The sequence below is a fragment of the Emydura macquarii genome, unplaced genomic scaffold (assembly GCF_026122565.2).
Source record: "Emydura macquarii macquarii isolate MOO-44397 ecotype Brisbane River unplaced genomic scaffold, CSIRO-AGI_Emac_v2 contig_3240, whole genome shotgun sequence".
Taxonomy (NCBI): Eukaryota; Metazoa; Chordata; order Testudines; family Chelidae; genus Emydura; species Emydura macquarii.
In genome coordinates this window covers 190,379-208,373 of record NW_027133377.1, presented here as the reverse complement: position 1 = coordinate 208,373, position 17,995 = coordinate 190,379, and the positions used below count along the sequence as shown (strand labels likewise).

Sequence of the window (17,995 nt, the reverse complement as noted above, 5' to 3'; positions counted from 1 at the left end):
ACAAAGTGCAAATACAGCCAATGCTCTCCAATGGACTATGGGTTTTATTGAGTTTTAGAACATAAAGACACAAATTCATGACTGTTTATTTATGGGAGGGGAAAGAAGTCCTGCAGTGTCACGCTTCCTATTCGTAAATAGTATTGTATTTGGTCAATACTTTTCTTAATGCAATGAAAGACAAAAACAAAAATTTCCCTCACACACTGAAGACCTTGCACAGCAAATTTGAGCAACGTGGGCATAAGAGTAAGTAGTCTGTCTCTTTCTTGCTTATTTCTTCAAAAAGAGAGCAGAAGGTGTTCAGCAACTTTCAGGATGAGGTCCTCCATCATGGATCAAGCTTTCATATTCACTTCCATTTTTCACCTTTAGTCACTCCTTTATTAATAACAAAAATAAAACAATAAAAGCATAATTGAGGGAAAAAGATGAAACTATGGGTGGCACTGTTCTGCAGAAACCATCTTCTCTATTCATTTGGTGATTATTGGTCACTCTCTTTCTTCTAGCAATTTCCTAACCAGTATTCCCGGCATGAATCCTAGCCTAAATAGGTAAATATCTTTGGCTTTTACCCAATTATTTCCCTGTAAGTCAAAGTTCAGGAGTTTCCCGATGCTTTGTTGTTCAAGAGTCATGATGGAGTAAACGGGGCCATAAAGCACTTAGAGAAGATCAAGGCAAACAAAAGGCATCACTGTTTCCTTGCATCTTTCAGCTCTTTTCTCCATGGATCCTCTGGAGCTGCAGTAGTGGGAGGCCAAATCTTCCTCCCAACCCAAACCACGTAGTCCTCAAATCCTTCTTCATTGTGCGGGACAAAGCCCAGAGAAGTTCTCTGACTCTCTTGATTCAGTCCCCTGGGTTACTTTCGTGGAAGGGCTGGAGTAGAGGGAGAATGACCTGGGCCTAAGGGAAAGGGAATGGCTGTGTCTGACTCCCTAAAAAAAAATCACAAAGGTGTGGAAAAACAGCTGAAGAAAACCAAGTCACATTCACACAACACAAAAGGCAGGGGCATTCCTCAATGCCAGAGATACCATTGACACAGCAGCCCACATTTCCTTCTTCAGAGAGAACAACCCACACACGTACATCTTCAGTGAAGATCTGGGATTTACAAAACCACATCAGTGCCTGAAGTCAAAATAAGTATGAAAGTAAAGAACTCACACCCAACCACATTCATGAACTCCACTCATGAGGACTGCTCAAGATAATCACATAGAGAGTCATGAAGGAATTCTGCCTTCTGCTGAAACTAATATTACAAATGTCTGATTAAATCTACAGTGGAGATTGTTAAAAACCTTTCATGAGAACAGATTCCTCCCTTCTTCAAAATATCCGTTTTTTGAAAAGGAAAATCACAATTGCCCTAACTTGAGCCCATCACAGACAGACCATTACATTTGTCTTTAGAACAAATATGGTTTTCTATAGCATCTACATTGAAATGTAATTTCAGTCAGAAAATGAAATGGTGCTATCCTGACCTTTTGTCTTGCGTGGTTCATGAATTACTGACACATTGCAATATGCACCAACCCTGCGGAACCTTTGAAATATTGTAATGTCTTTCTCGTAAGTGAAATAAACTTGGTATGCCACTAAAAGGCATTAAATTATTTTCATTATGCCACACAGAATCTAACACACTTATGCTGTTTTGATTTCAAAATCCTTGGAGAACAATTATGCTCTTAGGGCCATAAGACTCTATTATAAAGTCCTCAGAAACCTAGCATGGCTTCAATAAATCCTCAAAATACTACAAAGCAGTTACTCAGCTTGAAGAATGAAAACATGAGTTCATCCACTAAAAAGTCAGGATGTAAATACTACTAATACAGCATTCTGCATTTCCTAACATTTCTTCTTCAAAATTATTGCAACCTTTTAAATCAAAGTTGCAATACAATATATACATTTAATTTTCATATCAAATTAATATTTAAAACATTTGATTTAGGATTTGTAAGTATATCCAAAATAACTGTTCTGTATTTAATATAATTACATAGATGTTGCAGATATGGTTTAAGGCATTTACTGTCAATTAACTCTGCATATTTATTGCAGAGTTTTTAGATAGTTTTCTATATATTCGTAATCTTTCGGCATTTAGGATTCAGTAGAATTGTCTTATTAAAACTGCAATGGGAGATTGTTAAAAAGTAAAATCCTTACATGCACAAATGTGTGAATTTCCATTAAATCACAAAAATTCACATTATGAATACATTACTTCTTGCAGAAGGGGAACTTAAAATTAAAAAAAAAAAAGCACATTTCAGAAGTCATTACTGTAAATTACCTATGGATTATGGAACCCTAATTTTAAAAATGGAGTCAACATTATTTTTGGCAGACTAGAGTGTCCATGTATAAGTACAGTCTTTAACTACAAATATATAATAAATATATTTATAATTATATCTTTATGTCATTCTAGAAAAAGCACAACCTATTAATTAAACTAATTTTTCATCCCTTTTTAAAGAGTAAAAACAAACTATTTCAATCAAAATAGAGGGAAATTACAGGGGAGCGGGGGGACAAGGGAAGAAAAACTATATTCTCAGATACCAAAAAAAAATAAAATAAATAAAAATAAAAAAAATCCAGCAGGAAACCACGGCCTAGAAACTTTCTGCCAACAGCAGCTGAGATGCTTCATCACAAGTCTATTTTTCCAGACATTATGTTTCATTTGGCTGCAAGGGTCACATGACAGCTGCAAACTAATGCCTTAAGGTTTGTTTCTGCCTCACTGTGACACTGACAGGCTGTGAGAGACTCCCAACACCACAGAAAGACATTTTTTTCCTTGTTTCCATTACATCATCCAGCCAGTACTGGGGGAGGGGGCACAGCTGGTGGCAGCTGCAGTACCATCTGCTTTCTCCTTACTATGCCTGCTAGTTTGCTCTGTAGGTTCCTACTGATATTGATGGAGAAGGGACTGTGTTAAAAACACAAAATCCTATTATGTGACATATATTTACAATTATTTAGGAACAAATTAGTCAAAAGATCAGGAAAGCTGCATCAATGCATCAGGTAGACTCCTGATCATTTTTAACGATCACACTACAATAACCAAAACACTCCATGATTAGTAGAAACAAAGTGCACAGCAACAACTCACCATCTGCCTTTTCACAACATGAAAAGCCAAAAACTAAAACTCTACAGTCAGCAATATTTGCAAAAGTTTAAAACAAAGGAAAAAAGTCAACCCAAGCCTCCAAAGTCAGAGATTAGCTGGAGTAAACTGGAAAGATAAAAACTAAACAACGCTGGATAATATGCCTAGATGTATGTTTTCTTAGATGAACTATATTTATGAAACACTGTCAGAACATCATATAATTTATAGTAGTTCACAAAGAGAAAAAGAAAAAAAATAGACCTTGTAACACTCTCTGAGATGACTGTGAAACTGACAAGAACTTTATCACTTCTGTATTAAAGTGCTGTATATTCTATCCTGCAATCACTTGAACTGCATTTCTGCATTTCTGGCAGAAGTTGATTTTATTTTACCACACCATTTATTGAAAAATGAAGAGTGCTTACATGTTCTTTATGCACAAGGAGTAACACATTTAAAACCTTCTTTTAAACATTCTTATTCAGCCACATTGTAGATACAATCATTAAAGTTACAATTCTGCAATATCTTTTCTACCAATCACTGACTGAGGTCTGGAGAGATTCGTAACTGAATGCTCTGGCACTCCCTTGACTTCATCAGAGTTCTATCTGATTTATATGGGTGTAACTGGAGATAAGAATCTGGTCTTTTGTCTGGATGCAGGTTTGACTGTGTGCATCTCACTGGACAATTATTTCAAAAGGCTAAATTTGCACTACTTACCATACATTTTGCCTTCATCTGATAAGATGATTTTCCTCCTCCCACACGGTGGATAGATAGCTAGAGCCTCCTGAAAGCTCTGTTCAATGTCAGGGCTCCAGACACCTTCTGCATCATTGTCAATAGGTTTATCTGCAGAATCACTCATTCTTTCAATGTCTTCGGCAGGGCTCTCGCTGCCGCTCCAGCTGCTGGGCTCAATGATGATGGTTGGGGTCTCCAAGCCTAAGCCTGGAGTCTTAAAGAAAATAAACCTAAAAAACAAACAAACAAAAAGGTATTAAAGACTTGGAACTTAACATGAACATTCCTTAGCTACTCCCAATTCTAAAGTAACTTGCACAGAGCTTGCCGGCAATGGGCACAATGTGAAAGTGCTGTTGTGATTACTGAGTCTGTAAAAACCCAGTAAAAAGTAAAATATAAATGTAATTCCGACATTTGTAGAATGAGTGTCTTTAAACAAGAGCCATTAACCACACTTCACTTTTTCTGGGCCACTACATGTGGGAATAAGGTATCAAGTTAAGCATAGTGTTAAAAAAAAAAAGTAAAAATATCTAATACTAGAGGGAAAAAAATCAGCAGAATATAATATATGCAATTTGGATTTCCACAGGAAGTCTTCAAATAAAGGGACAGATCCTCAGTTGGCACAAACTGGTGTCGCTCCACTGACTTCAATGGAAGTAAACTGATATACCCCAATGAGAATCCAGCCCATTAAGTCCAAAAAGAATGAACATGCTAAATAAATCAAAACAACACTATTGTCCAAATTCATCCCAGATGTCAATGGAGTCAGTAGAACTGTACCAGGTATGGAAACAGCCCAGTTTGGTTAACTGGAAAATATTGAGATGTTTAGATCTTACCAAATGAACACCACAGTCTGAGCTATACATAAGGTGAAATCTTTAAAATAATAATACCAGAGAAATATTAAATGTGTAATATCTTCTGTAGTTATTCCTACGTTTTAAAAAGTCTCTGCCATGGAACTACATCAGAACAAAAATTACAAGCTTCAAATTGCTGAATCAATTTAATAAGAAATAATTCAATACAGCAGCACCTGCTAACACTACTCAGCTACAGATCTGTCAGTGTTCCTTTTATATTTTTGAGAGAAATACAACTCTGCCATAGAGGTTTGCTTCAGGCTAAAATCTGCAATACCTGACCAAATTCATCTCTGGTGTAACTCTTGGAAGGCAATTATGTAACACCAGGAGTGAATTTGGCTCAACATGTATAAGCATATCACATTTTTATTAAGGAAAGAATGGAGGTTTGGGGACTTCTGTTATATAAATATGAAAGGTATTAAAAACCAAAATTTTTCCTTTAAATAACAAAAAACAAACAAACCACTCAACTTCATAATCATGTATTTGATTTATTTTTAAATGCAAGACCATGATAAAAGGAAAGTGGAGAGAGGGAAATCAGCCATCTCTACAGCACCATCCCAGTTCCCACATACCCTTCAGCAGGCTCTCAGCCTGTTCCATAATCGCAGATGAGGTGTATGGCAAACTAAGCAACATTCACCTTTCTGCCTGTATCCCACAGAAACAGCAGAGGAAAGTCAATAGAGCCAGAAGCTGTAGCAGTTTTCCTAAGGATACCCCTCCATTTTGAGGAACTCCCTTACAAAGGCAATATTAAGAGCAAGCACTGTTTGGGGAGTGTCAATTTGTAGGACCCAATCCACCAGAGGGGCATGATGTCTTGGAAATTTTTGGAGTCAAAACTAGAAATAGTCCTTCTATCCCACACTAAATGGCTTGATTTTTGAAGGTACTGAGCATCTGCAACTTTCACTGATTCCAGTGAGAACTTAGGTTGCTCAGGACAACTAAGGACCAAGCCACAAGAAAAGCGTTCCACTCCTGTGTTGTCTTCTATATGAAGGCATTATTTAGCCCCCTACTGGTTTTAAAAATGTCATCACAGTACAAGAAAATAATAGTGACTGCCTACTATTAATATCAGGATTAATCTGTGCCTATAAAACTTTTTAATAAAACAGTATTCAACAGGCAGAACTGGTGGCAATGCAGAGGTTATAAGCCAACAAACACAGTACGCTGCACAGCAGCAGCGTGAGAGAGCAGAAACTTCGGCCAACAGCATCAGGAGAAAAACCCACTCTCACAAGAAGTACTGTGGGATCTTTATCATCCACAGAAAACAGACAGTGCCTTGATTTTCTATGACATCCAGAAAAGAGAAATATAAACATCACAGAAGGATAAGGGGCTGATTTTACCCTGACAGGACTCACACCTTGTGCTCAAACCACTGAACTATTCCCTATATCAGTAACATCTACACAAAAGTATTGGGCAAGAACTGAAGAATAACCATACCCAGTTGGAACTCCTACTACGTGGGGAATTTTAGGTAACTGAGGGTAATTATATTCTAATTAGGGTAATGACATTCTACTAAGGACAAGAGTTTTATTGCCACTGCTCTTGCCAAAATAAATAATCTCATCAGATCCTTGATGGCCTCTAGCAATCGAGACCTCTGGTTTATATTTCGGCCAAAGACAGTACCTCCTGCAGCACAGAGCTCCTTAATGACATACTGGGGCATTTCTTCAGTATAGACTCAGAGGGGACGCATGCCACCTACTGGATCACCAATACCACTTCCTGTTGCTTCCAGGTGAGCCATAGAGGTCTCCCATTCTAGCCGAACCATGCTCCGCTTATGAACTCTGCCATGAGCAAAATCTTACTACCCCCATATAAAATTATTCTGAAGAAATACATAGAAAAACATTATAGAGGCTCCAAAATAATTGTCACTTGATATTCATGTTGGACATTACATTGTGTCTAATGATGACTTTCTGTCTCACTTTCCCATCCTTTCCTACCTCCTTGGGTCATCTTCAAGCAAAACTACAGCTTCTACAAATCAATGTTTAGCAGCCTCTAAAGCACAGGACAAGCATGTGTTTCTTCTCAAATGTCAGGATGGCGGGGGAGGGGAGCAATCTGTTGGAAATAAGCTCTCTTTTACTGAAGGAAGCTTTTAGTGAATTCCATTTTTCTGAATGCTGACACTGCAGATCAAACCAGCAGACACAGAGGGGGAAAAACTTGCATCCCAACTAGTAAATGACTCCCTCTTATTTCAGAAGAATAATAAACTACTCAGTTAAGTCACTTCCATCTCTGTACCATGTATTTTTCAAAAGGCCATTTCACTTGATATTATAGTTTGAATTCTAAGGCCTCAATCATGAAGAAATAATTCAGTGTTAATGTTCTAGAGTTCAAAGTGACAATCTGAGGGATCACAATTTATCTGCTATTAGACAAGCTATACTATACACTTATAAGGTGCTGTAAAGCTAATACCATAAAAATTGGATTTTGGGCCAATTCCTGTGAAAAATACATTCACTTCATGCACTTCTTTGATGTATGCAAATTTCAAAGCTCAAAGTAACACCTTTCAATGCAAGAGAATTAAATTAACTGGAAACAGCAGGAAAAAAACAAGATATATACGTATACACTCATGCACACTCAAACAAGGATAAATGGCTCCACTATTGCTCTCCAACACACTACAACTCATCTACCTTACCATTTTAATTCCAGAAGAGTAGCCGTGTTAGTCTGTATACAGCAAAGACAACGAGAGTTCTGTGGCACTTTAAAGACTAACAAATTTAATATTTTTAGACAGAAGCTTTCGAGAGACTTAGCTCTCTTCTTCAGATGCAGTAATACCGAAAATAGGTAACACAGAGGTATCTTATGGGTATCCAGGTGCTTGCTGTACTTCTCCAAAAAAACTGCAAAAACAGACTTCAAAGAGAAACTGCTGAATTAGAAATGATCTGCAAACTTGACACATTCAAACTGGGTTTAAACAGAGACTTGGAATGGCTATCACACTACCAAAGGTAAATTACTTTGCTCACCCATTCTCACCTCCTACTCAATGGTCGTCATTAGGTCTTAAGTACCGGACTCCACCTCCCCCATTGTTCTCAATGTACCTGGATACCTATAAGATACCTCTGTGTTACCTATTTTCTGTATTACTGCATCTGAAGAAGAGAGCTAAGTCTCTCGAAAACTTATGTCTAAAAATATTAAATTTGTTAGTCTTTAAAGTGCCACAGAACTCTCGTTGTCCTTACCATTTTAATAACACCATCACTCCCATGTGCCTCATTATCCCTGCCAAACAAAATTTAAACTCTCAACACTGATCCACAAATCCAGAAAAATATGTTCTTTCAACTCTCCCTTTTGTACCTCTGGGCTTGTTTTAACATCAAATTTCACCTTAAGATGCCTCATTTCAGATTTCTCTCTCAGTTGTAGTGTCCTGTTCCCTGCATCCTTGATTCTATATTTCTGGTCAACTTCCCTCATGCAGATAACCTTCTTAGCTGCAGAACATAGTGATCTCTGCCTGTCCATATCTTTCCTGTATTTGCTCTCCCTAGGCTTGTCTGCTTCTTCCTCTCCTTTGTCAAACCTAACCACATTGGGGTCTTCTTGCAGTTACACTCTTCCTTTGCGTGAGAGCAGCAGCATCAGCAAGGCTGTATGTTTTGTCCGTCCGTCCATCCGTTCCCCCCAATTTTTCATTAAACAAAATAGAAAATCTCGGAGGGCCACATTGAATTTTATAAACATATTATAACGGCCATTATCAACGCAGCAATGCTTCATAAAGACACAAGAAATGTTTTAGTCTATTCATGTTTAGCTTGTTGGAGCTTTACTTAGAAAAATTCCAAGAAATGAAGGATAACTTGTATAACACCTAGTCAAAAACAATCCATCAACTCACATTCTGAACTTCTCACTGGGAGAAAAGGTTTTGTTAGCTTTGTTGAGTACAGCATGTCAAACACAAATTATCCATTTTTATGCCCCATGTGATGATCACTGAGCAATGCAAACACAGGCCTGGTCTTGCAGGCTGCCATTCACAAGTCAACAGAGTTCTGTAAAGGTGCAGAATGACTTGCTGGATTGGGGCCACAATGGGCAAAAGATCTTTCAGCATTTGCATTGTGGATTGGCACACACAAGTCTAAAATGCAGTATGTGTCAGATCAGGATAATCTTTTACGCTGGCCTGACAAAATTGTGATTTTTTTCATTCAGTCCAACTAATTTGATTTCTTGAATTTCCAGCATATAGATTCTAAATTGTGCTTTTTCATTGGCATATGGTCCCGAAACAGGGGCAGCAACAGACTCTTCCTGGTGGGGAGGCTGAGGTAAACTATATAGAAAATTGGAGGGCTGTGCCCCCCTCACCACAAGACACCCCCTCCTCCATGGCCCTGCCCTCTGTTCCTCCTCAGGAGGCTCTGCCTCTTCCTTCCACTCCTAAGGCCCTGCCTCCTGGCCAGGTCAGAGGCCAGAAGCCAGAACCGGGCAGTGTGGGGCACTGGCTGCTCTCAGCTCACTGGCTTAGTGCAGGGGCCCAGCTCTGGGGCTAGCCACGCCCAGTGGGAGCAGTAACCACAGGGAGGAGGGGCCCAGAATTCTGGACCAGAACAGGTCAGTCCAGGTCGCTGTGGGAAGCTGGACCTTCCAACTGCCCTGGACGGCGCACCCTGGCAGGTAGGGATACGTGCCAGGGGCTTCTCTCAGGCACTCCACCCCTCACTCGGGCTTACTTCTCTGCTGCTGCTGGATCTGGGTGCTTGGCTAGCAGCCTCTGCTGTCTCCGCTCTGCCTTCAGAGCTGGGCGGCTGGCGAGCTGCAGCTGCTACCGGGGAGGCTAATGCAAATTTTGGGGTGCCCATACCTACTGCAAATCCCCCCCTCCCCCCCCCAGTGCCACACCATCCCCCAAAAAATGGTTACTAACCTTCCATAACTGTTCTTTGAGATTTGTTGCTCATGTCCATTCCATGTTAGGGGTGTGCGCACCCTCGTGCATGGCTGTCGGAGATTTCTTTGTCTTAGAAGTATCTGTAGGGCTGACTGGTACCCTTTGGAGCCCCGCGCTCATGCCGTAGTATATGAGGTGCTTCCGGCCCTGCGCCCCCTCAGTTCCTTCTTGCCATCAACACAGAGGGCGGCTCATGGAATGGACATGAGCAACATCTCGAAGAACAACGGTTATGTAAGGTTAGCAGCCGTTTTTTCTTCAAGTGCTTGCTCATGTAGATTCCATGTTAGGTGACTCACAAGAAGTATCCCTGGGATGGGCTCAGAGTTCATGGATGTGCCACTTGCAGTACGGCTCTACCAAAGCTGACATCGTCCTGGGCCCGCTGGGTGATAGCATAATGGGACACGAAAGTATGAACTGAAGACCATGTAGCAGCTCTGCAAATGTCTTGGATTGGCACCTATGCCAGGAAGGCTGCTGCTGAGGCTTTCGCCCTGGTGGAGTGAGCTGTTACAACTGCTGGAGGAGGCATTTTTTTTTTTGCTCATAACAGAACTTGATCCATGAGAAGACCTGGGAGGAGACCGGCAAAACTTTCATCCTTTCTGTCACTGTGACGAAGAGCTGAGTCGACCTTAAGAAGGGTTTAGTCCTTTTGATGAAGAAGGCCAAGGCCCGTCTAATATCTAGGGTGTGTAACCTATGCTTCTCACAGGATCTGTGCGGTTTGGGGACGAACACAGGCAGGAATATATTCTGGTTATTGTGGAACTGTGACACCACCTTTGGTAAGAAAGCTGGGTGGGGGTCGCAGCAGGACTGTGCCTTTATAGAACACGGTGTATGGCAGTTCAGAGGTGAGGGCTCCCATCTTGGAAACCCTTCGTGCTGAGTGATCTTCCTGCGTCCAGAGTCCCTGTGTATTGAGGGTCATAGAAGTGAGCTCTCCACCCCAGCTCCGAAGCATCAGAGACCAGTGTCACCAAGGGAGAAAGCCCTTCAAAGAGCACTCCGCCTTTAACACTGAGTGAGGGTTTGTCCACCAAATTAGGGATGACCGGATGTGCAGTGGTACTGTGACCACAAGTTCCTGCTGGGAGTGTAGATCGACACTAGCCACAACTGTAGGGGTTGGAGACATGAACGAGCATGCTGGACCACATACGTGCATGCTGCCACGTCTCAGCAGTCTGAGGCATGATTGGCAGTTGTGATGGGATTATATATCTGTAATGAGACCTGACATGACTTGAAACCAGGACTCCAAAAGGAAGGCCCTGGCTTGTATGGAGTCAAAAATTGCTCCTATGAACTCTATCCATTGAACAAGGGACAGAGTTGATTTTTGCTCATTCATGAGCAGGCCCAGATTTTAACAGGTGGATCTCATGAGGCTGAGGCCATACTGGACTTGAGATTGCGACTTGCCCTTGACATACTAGTCGTAGAGTTCTGAGCAAATCTGCACCCCTCGATGCCTCAGGTAAGCGGCCACTACTGCCATACATTTGTGAAGACTCTTGGGACTCTTGGAAGAGGGTCGAAGAACAGCGCCATGAATTGGTAGTGTCTTTGGCCCACCACAAACCAAAGGAATCTCCTTTGGCCTCGGAAAATGGAAACGTGTGTCCTTTAAACTGAGGGATCCAGAGAAGGGATGATGGAAGCTAGGGAGACCATGAAGAACTTCAACTTCTTGAGATAGCCGTTGAGGCGACGCAGGTCCAGGATGGGTCTGAGGCCTCCTTTGGCCTTCAGCGTAAGAGTATCGGGAGTAAAATCCTTGCCCTCTCATGTCTTGAGGAACTTCCTCCACAGCCCCTACCCATAGGAGGGTTTCCACCTCCAGAACGAGAATTTGCTCATGAGAATGATCCTTAGGAGAGAGACAGGGAGGAAGGGTGTGAGGGGGGAACTGAAGAAAACTTCAGGGTGTAGCCATCTGACATGGTGTTGAGGACCCAATGGTTCAATGTAATCTGGGCCTATGTGGAAAGGAAGGGGAACAGTTGGTTCAAAAATAAACTGGGGGATAGATCCTGAGGCCAGACTGGGACGCCATCCTTGGGCGTACCCTTAAAACGCCTGCCGTGGGCCACTCTGATGGCACAGACCTCGACTGGGCGGCGAAGGAGGAAGAAGTAGGACAGTGGCACTTACACCCTTTCTCTTTGTCCCTTCTCTTATAGGTTCCTTGCCAGGGCCGACCCGAATATCTAGGCAATGGCCAGAACAGTCTCCTATACCCCTATGGCATATACAGGCCAAGGGATGGTACAGACTTTCAGGCTGTGAATCCTGGTATCAGTCTACTCCAAAAATAGGGTATTCCCCTCGAATGGGAGGTCTTGTATAGATGGCTGCACCTCCTGAGACAATCCCGAGGATTGCAGCCAGGAACACTGCAATGTCTCATGGATACCACAGAAGCCATTGACCTGGCTGCGGAATTGGCAGTGTCCAGCGCCATTTAGAGGGAGGCTCTAGCCACTGTTTTGCCCTCCTCCAAGATGGATGCAAACTCCTGCCTGGTGTCCTGTGGCAGAGTCCTTGAATTTGGCTATGGAGTCTTAAATGTTATAACTGTATTTCCCCAGCAATACCTGCTGGTTAGGAGATTCTAAGCTGAAGACTGGCTGTTTGGAAGAAAGATTTATTCCACAAGTCCAGCTTCTTAGCATCCTTGTTCTAAGGCGTTGAACTTACCTGACCCTGCCTGTACCGCTTGTTTGCCGCTGCCACCACGAGGAATCCAGGGGATTGGTGGGAGAACAGGTATTCACATCCCTTGGCCGGAACATAATATTTCTTCTTGACCCTTTTGGATATTGGTGGGAGGGAGGATGGGTTCTGCCAAAGGACTTTGATAACCTTCAGCATCTTTTTGTGCACTAGCAACACAACTTTAGCTGGTGCTGCGACCCCCAGGATGTCAAAATGGCCATCTGTAGGCTCTTCAGTCTCTAAGCCCAGACTGGACATGATCCTTTTAAAGGAGTTCTTCGTCGGCCCGAAAATCATCTGGCAGTATTGGGGGAGCTGGGCCGGCCACTGCCGTGTCCAGGGATGAAGATGATGGTAATGCCGGGGGTCGGGAAGAGGGAGTGGTGCCTCCCCCTTTTCAAGGAGAGCCATCTCTATCTCCAGGTCCCCTAGTTCGGTGCCAGTATCAGATCCTGAGTCCAGGTCCGGCATGGGCTGGTTGGTGCCGCGGATCATTTTCCAGAAGTGGCTGTGGAGGACTGGAGTGAATAGGGTCCCAGTGCCACCATGATCCCCCATGGGTTCCAGTATGGACACTGGACAAGCCCTCATTCTTGAGGCAAGGCACCCGCTACTGAGTCAGCACCAAATGGTGGCACACCCACCAACCTACATTTTTGAGGCCAGTGACTGGGCTCTCCCTCTGATTCCAAGGATGACAGTTCCCCACTCGAGGGCCAAAGTAGAGCCAACAGTGGCTCCTTCTGTTGGCTGAAGTGCGGAATTGGGGAGGAGTGCCGGGGAGATGGTGATGGGCAATAGCATTCCCCCAAGCGATGCCATGTTGGAGGGGAGTGCTGCCGAAATGGCAGCATGTGACTACATGTCAGGCTACGGGGTTCTGGGGATCCAGCAACTATCAACATGCTACCAGTGACTGTTGCTGCGAGGGTGATGACCAGTATCGGGGAGACTGAAACCAGTGATACACAGCCAGTGAGTCTCTCCTCCGGGTCGGAGACTGGGAGCACTGTGCCAAGGACCAGGGTTGAGATGGTGGAAACCTTCACCATGACACCAGAGATCTTGGTTGAGGTGTTGTGGACCGGTGCAGAGATGGGAAACGGTGCCGGTCAACTGACCACTTGATGGCCCCATAGCAGGTTCACCCCTGGAGATGGGTGCCTTTACCAGCTCTGGTGCTGAAGATAAGGCCAACGGAGTGGGAGGCACTGGGAGGGCCATCAAGTCCCCGGCCGCTTGAAAGGTCTCTGGTGTCAAGGGCACCGTTAGGTGAAGGGGCCCCCCTTCCACTCCAAGGAGTCAGGAGTGGCTCCCTCAAAGGGCTTTCCGCCCTGGAAGAAGAGGCTAGCAGCTCTAGGGAAGGTGATTGGCTCAAGGTGGATCCTGGGCCCAACCCCGCCTTCTCATCCCTCTTTGGCTTGTGGGAACAGCCTCAATAGTACTGTTTCTTTTGCCGCTTCTTCGGCACTGGTGAAAGTGAATGGCGTCAAAAAGGGCTTGGTGCCGGCAGGATGCTCCGCACCGACATTGAAGTACTCAACATGAACAAGCACTCAAAGAAGAGCCTGTTTTACTGAAACAGGGCTGATCCTCTCCAACTATAAGGATGGGGAATCTGGAAGGGGTAAAACTTGCATTACTTCAGAGAACTTTATAACTAAGATGATAAAAATGACCATACTGCTCCACGTAATCCTCCTAAACTTTCATATCTACCTAATTGGGATTGTTTGATTGAATCTTTTGGGCACAACTTGCAATGGTGTCTTCATAGACTTCAACATGAGAAAGGACCATTATGATCAGCTAGTCCGATCTCCTGAATAATGTAGGACAGAGCTGCCCCTTTTGCACACTCAATTTTCTGTGCTGGGGTCCCACCATGGGCCCATGTGCTCTTAAGCTTCCCTCGGTCTGAGTAAGCTGCAGTGCTGTCACCTTCTGTGGTCTCTCTGGTACATTTCTCAGGCACAAACTATCTGTTAAACCCTCACAGAAGTTAGAACTCATGATCCAGTTGCCCTAGGACCACTGCTGACTTTCCAGGACACTCCAGTTGCTTAAGTACACCCTTCCCAGAGCTCCAACATAGTGAGCACTCTGGTTTACAGTTCACCTCTCCTCAGACATGAGATTGGTGCAGCACATCAACATACACAATCTTTGCAAATCTTCCAAAACCAATCACTTTACTCCAGACAGTGAAAGAAACTACAGACCTAGACAAAAACAAACAGCTATATGCCCTTCTTGTTTCATAGCTCTGGCGTGTTCTTCAGGAATGGGTTAGTGTCCTTTGAGAATTCTAAATCCCCTCTTCTGCAAATCTTGCCTCATGAGTTTTCCCCTGGAACATGGAGTCTTTTCTCTCTCCCCTCTAACCAGCTGGTCCCACAGTTAAAAAAAAAAAAAAAAAAAAGTCCCATCTGTCAGGTGACTCTCCCTCCGCGCCCCCCACCCCCAATCAGCCTTGTCATGTGATATAAGTTCCAAATCATGTGATGCGTTGATTAGGTCCCAGCCAACCTTGGCAGAACCAGTTTTCTTAGTTTGTCCACCTTCTTTCGCATACACATTTTATTGCCCTGGTAGACCTATTCAGATGTCAGAATCTTGACAGTGCAGTCACCCAATCCAGACATACAGGCACCACTCCCGTGTCTCCTTAGGACAAGTAGTATGAAGCATGCACACAGTACAGATAATCGTAAGGACCTAAGCATACAGAGAATTCATGATCTCACAAAGGATTAATAAATTTCACTTAGATTCCCCAAATCATCACATCGTATTTTTCAGAAAGGTATTCATTCTTGATTTAAAGACTTCAGGGGTTTTGGTAAGCTGTTTCAATGGTTAATAATTACCCTCACTGTTAAAAATGTGACCCTTAATTTTAGTGTGAATTTGACTAGCTTCATATCCTGTAATTCTGTGCTTAGAAGTTTTCTGCCCTCACTTCCAATAATCTGGCAAAATCCTCACTCACTCACACGGTGAGGTTTCACATGATCTGCCTCGAACTTGACCATTTATATTACTGTACTATGCTGCCCCTTTAACATCAAATGGAATGTTTTTCGGACAAAATTACAAATTGCCAAATGCAACAGTCTCATTTCTGAAATCAAAGATGTAGCCATCCAAGCGTTCTACATGGTAATGGACAGCAGAAAAACAAGTGTTCCACCTCCCTTCCATTTGTTAACAGAAAGAGAGGAAAGCCCCTTTCTCCTAACTACTTGAATTTTTTCCTCAAGCCGTTTCTGAGTTGCTCAGTCCCCCCCCCCCCCCCAGCCCCCTGAAATAAGGATTCTGCCCTATAACAAAAGGTCAGTTTAATGTTTTCAGTGAAACGTGATGACAGTGAAAATAATGCAGCCTCAGTTAGCAAGCAGTACAACATGTAACTGGAGGTGTCTTTGGCAGGTCAGTGCAGCATAGCTTACTATTTAATGAAGAAACCAGTAGCAGAGTAGAGTACTGACAACTCCCATGAGATAGAGCACCCTGAATCTCTCAAACTGTGACTCTTGTGAACACTTGAGCAGGGAAGGATGCTCTAACACACTGGTTTTCAATCTGTGGTCCGCAGATCCCTGGGAGTCCACAGGCTATGTCTAAGATTTCTAAACCAGTCCACACATCCATTCGAAATGTTTTAGGGGTCCGCAAACGAAAATTGAAAACTACTGCTCTAACAATCCAATGCCCATCTCCCAAAGATAGGGTAGTGTTTAAATTGTGCTTCTGTTTACTAAAACCATGTACACAAAGAGGTAGTACAGAATAGTAAGAAATAAGCCATTACATCATCAGTAAAAATGCCTTTACAATCTACCCTCTGGGATTGAGACAAGACTAAAAATAATATGCACAGACCTATTTTATTTTAATACTCTATTTTGCTTTAAAATGGAAAAAAAACAATGCTTATAGCAGATTTTGTGCTCCATAAGTACATATGGACTTTTCTCTTTGAAGTGTTCACATGGCACTGCTTTTAGGAAAATACTAGATACTCCAATAATAAATATCTAACTGATTATACATAATTCATCTTTATGAGGAAACGTTATAATGACAAACCAACAATAAAGATGTAAATCATTTACAGAGCATCCAAGGGTGAAATCATTACATTAAAATGACTGTATTGTATTTCTGTTACAGGGTCCATTTATCAGCAATAATTCCTTCCAAGGAGAAAGAACTCCAGGGAGAGAGTAGAAGCCTGTCTCCAACACAAAATATTCATTTAAAACCCAGTCAGACAAATTCAGCAGTTCACATAATGTTTGCCATTAAAATGAAATACAAAAGTTCTTCCCTGAATTCTCAAAAGTTGTAGGGACAGCAGATGTTTTCATTTGAAGGTCTGTAGCTTACATCTACTTGGTTTAGACTGTCAGGGTGCTCCTGGGGCTTATCTATACTCAAAAACTGCATCATGCTAACAACTAATAAACAGGATGTGATGCACGACTCAGCGCACAATGTAAAAAAAGATTTTGCGTACTCAACGATCAGGCTAGTTGGCCATAGTTAACAGCTGATGTGATATTCAACACAACAGTCCCTGTCCACACTCAGGGTGATATTCTGGCTGGACTTCAAAGGAGACGGGATTTTATCCTGAGTGTTAATCATGTACATTAATATGTTCAAACACCATGTCTTTTTCCAGTGTAAGCAAATTCATGATGAGGAGTCCTTTCCTTTGGAATGCACCAATACCCATCACCCGGGCACACTGTGTACCCAAACTCCCACTGAAACCAAGGGGAGATTTGGGGCATGCAAAGAATATAGAATCAAGCTCAGTAGGTTTAATTTCAACATCTGCCTTTCTGGCAATTAAAAAAAAAAAAAAAAAATCAGCAGATACAGGAAGCTGAAGAACAAAATGCTCCTTTTTGAGTCAGTTGCAAGTTTTTTCACCCTACATTCTCTTAGGCTGCAGAGTGAAGGGTAAGATATGAAATTGCTAGAATATATTGTGACTTGAATATTTTATACCCCTTTCAAATAACAACAAAAATTCAAAGATAAGCCCAGCAGCTGCTAACTCTGTATAGCTGATGCGATCTTGAGTGGCCTCTCAGAAAATGGCAGCACAAACAATGGCTGCAGGACACAGGCTCAGAGCTCTGTATCTAAAGTGCACTGTTGGCTGTTCTCTGTAGAGATGCTTGACTGCCCCTTGCAAATGCTGTCCCTTCATCCACACCACTGTGCCTGTCCTATCTTCTGTGTCAAATCAATGGGAATTACAACATTTAATTCTGTAAGGGGTCATTCATTCTAGTAGTTCTTTTGGTTTGGAATAAAATAGTGAGATGTACAAAAATTCTCAGCCTCCTTCTAGGAAGCACTAGCACGAAGAGAGAAGCAGCAAAATATAAACACCCTTTTATGACTGACTAATGACTGAAAAAAGGCTAGCATGTATGTTATATGACAGACTAAATCCAGCCTTGGACT

General features: G+C 42.6%; 1 protein-coding gene across 2 annotated transcripts in view; it reads right to left on the bottom strand.

Moving 5' to 3' along the window:
* The window catches only part of TEAD1 (TEA domain transcription factor 1), a 211,909-nt gene that overhangs the window by 139,100 nt on the left and 54,814 nt on the right, over nucleotides 1-17,995 (bottom strand). For both annotated transcript variants that reach the window (XM_067532114.1, XM_067532115.1), the window contains exon 3: nucleotides 3,887-4,140. In XM_067532114.1, coding sequence (XP_067388215.1) covers nucleotides 3,887-4,034 — 148 coding nt within the window. In that variant the 5' untranslated portion in view covers nucleotides 4,035-4,140. The remainder of the gene's footprint in view (nucleotides 1-3,886; nucleotides 4,141-17,995) is intronic.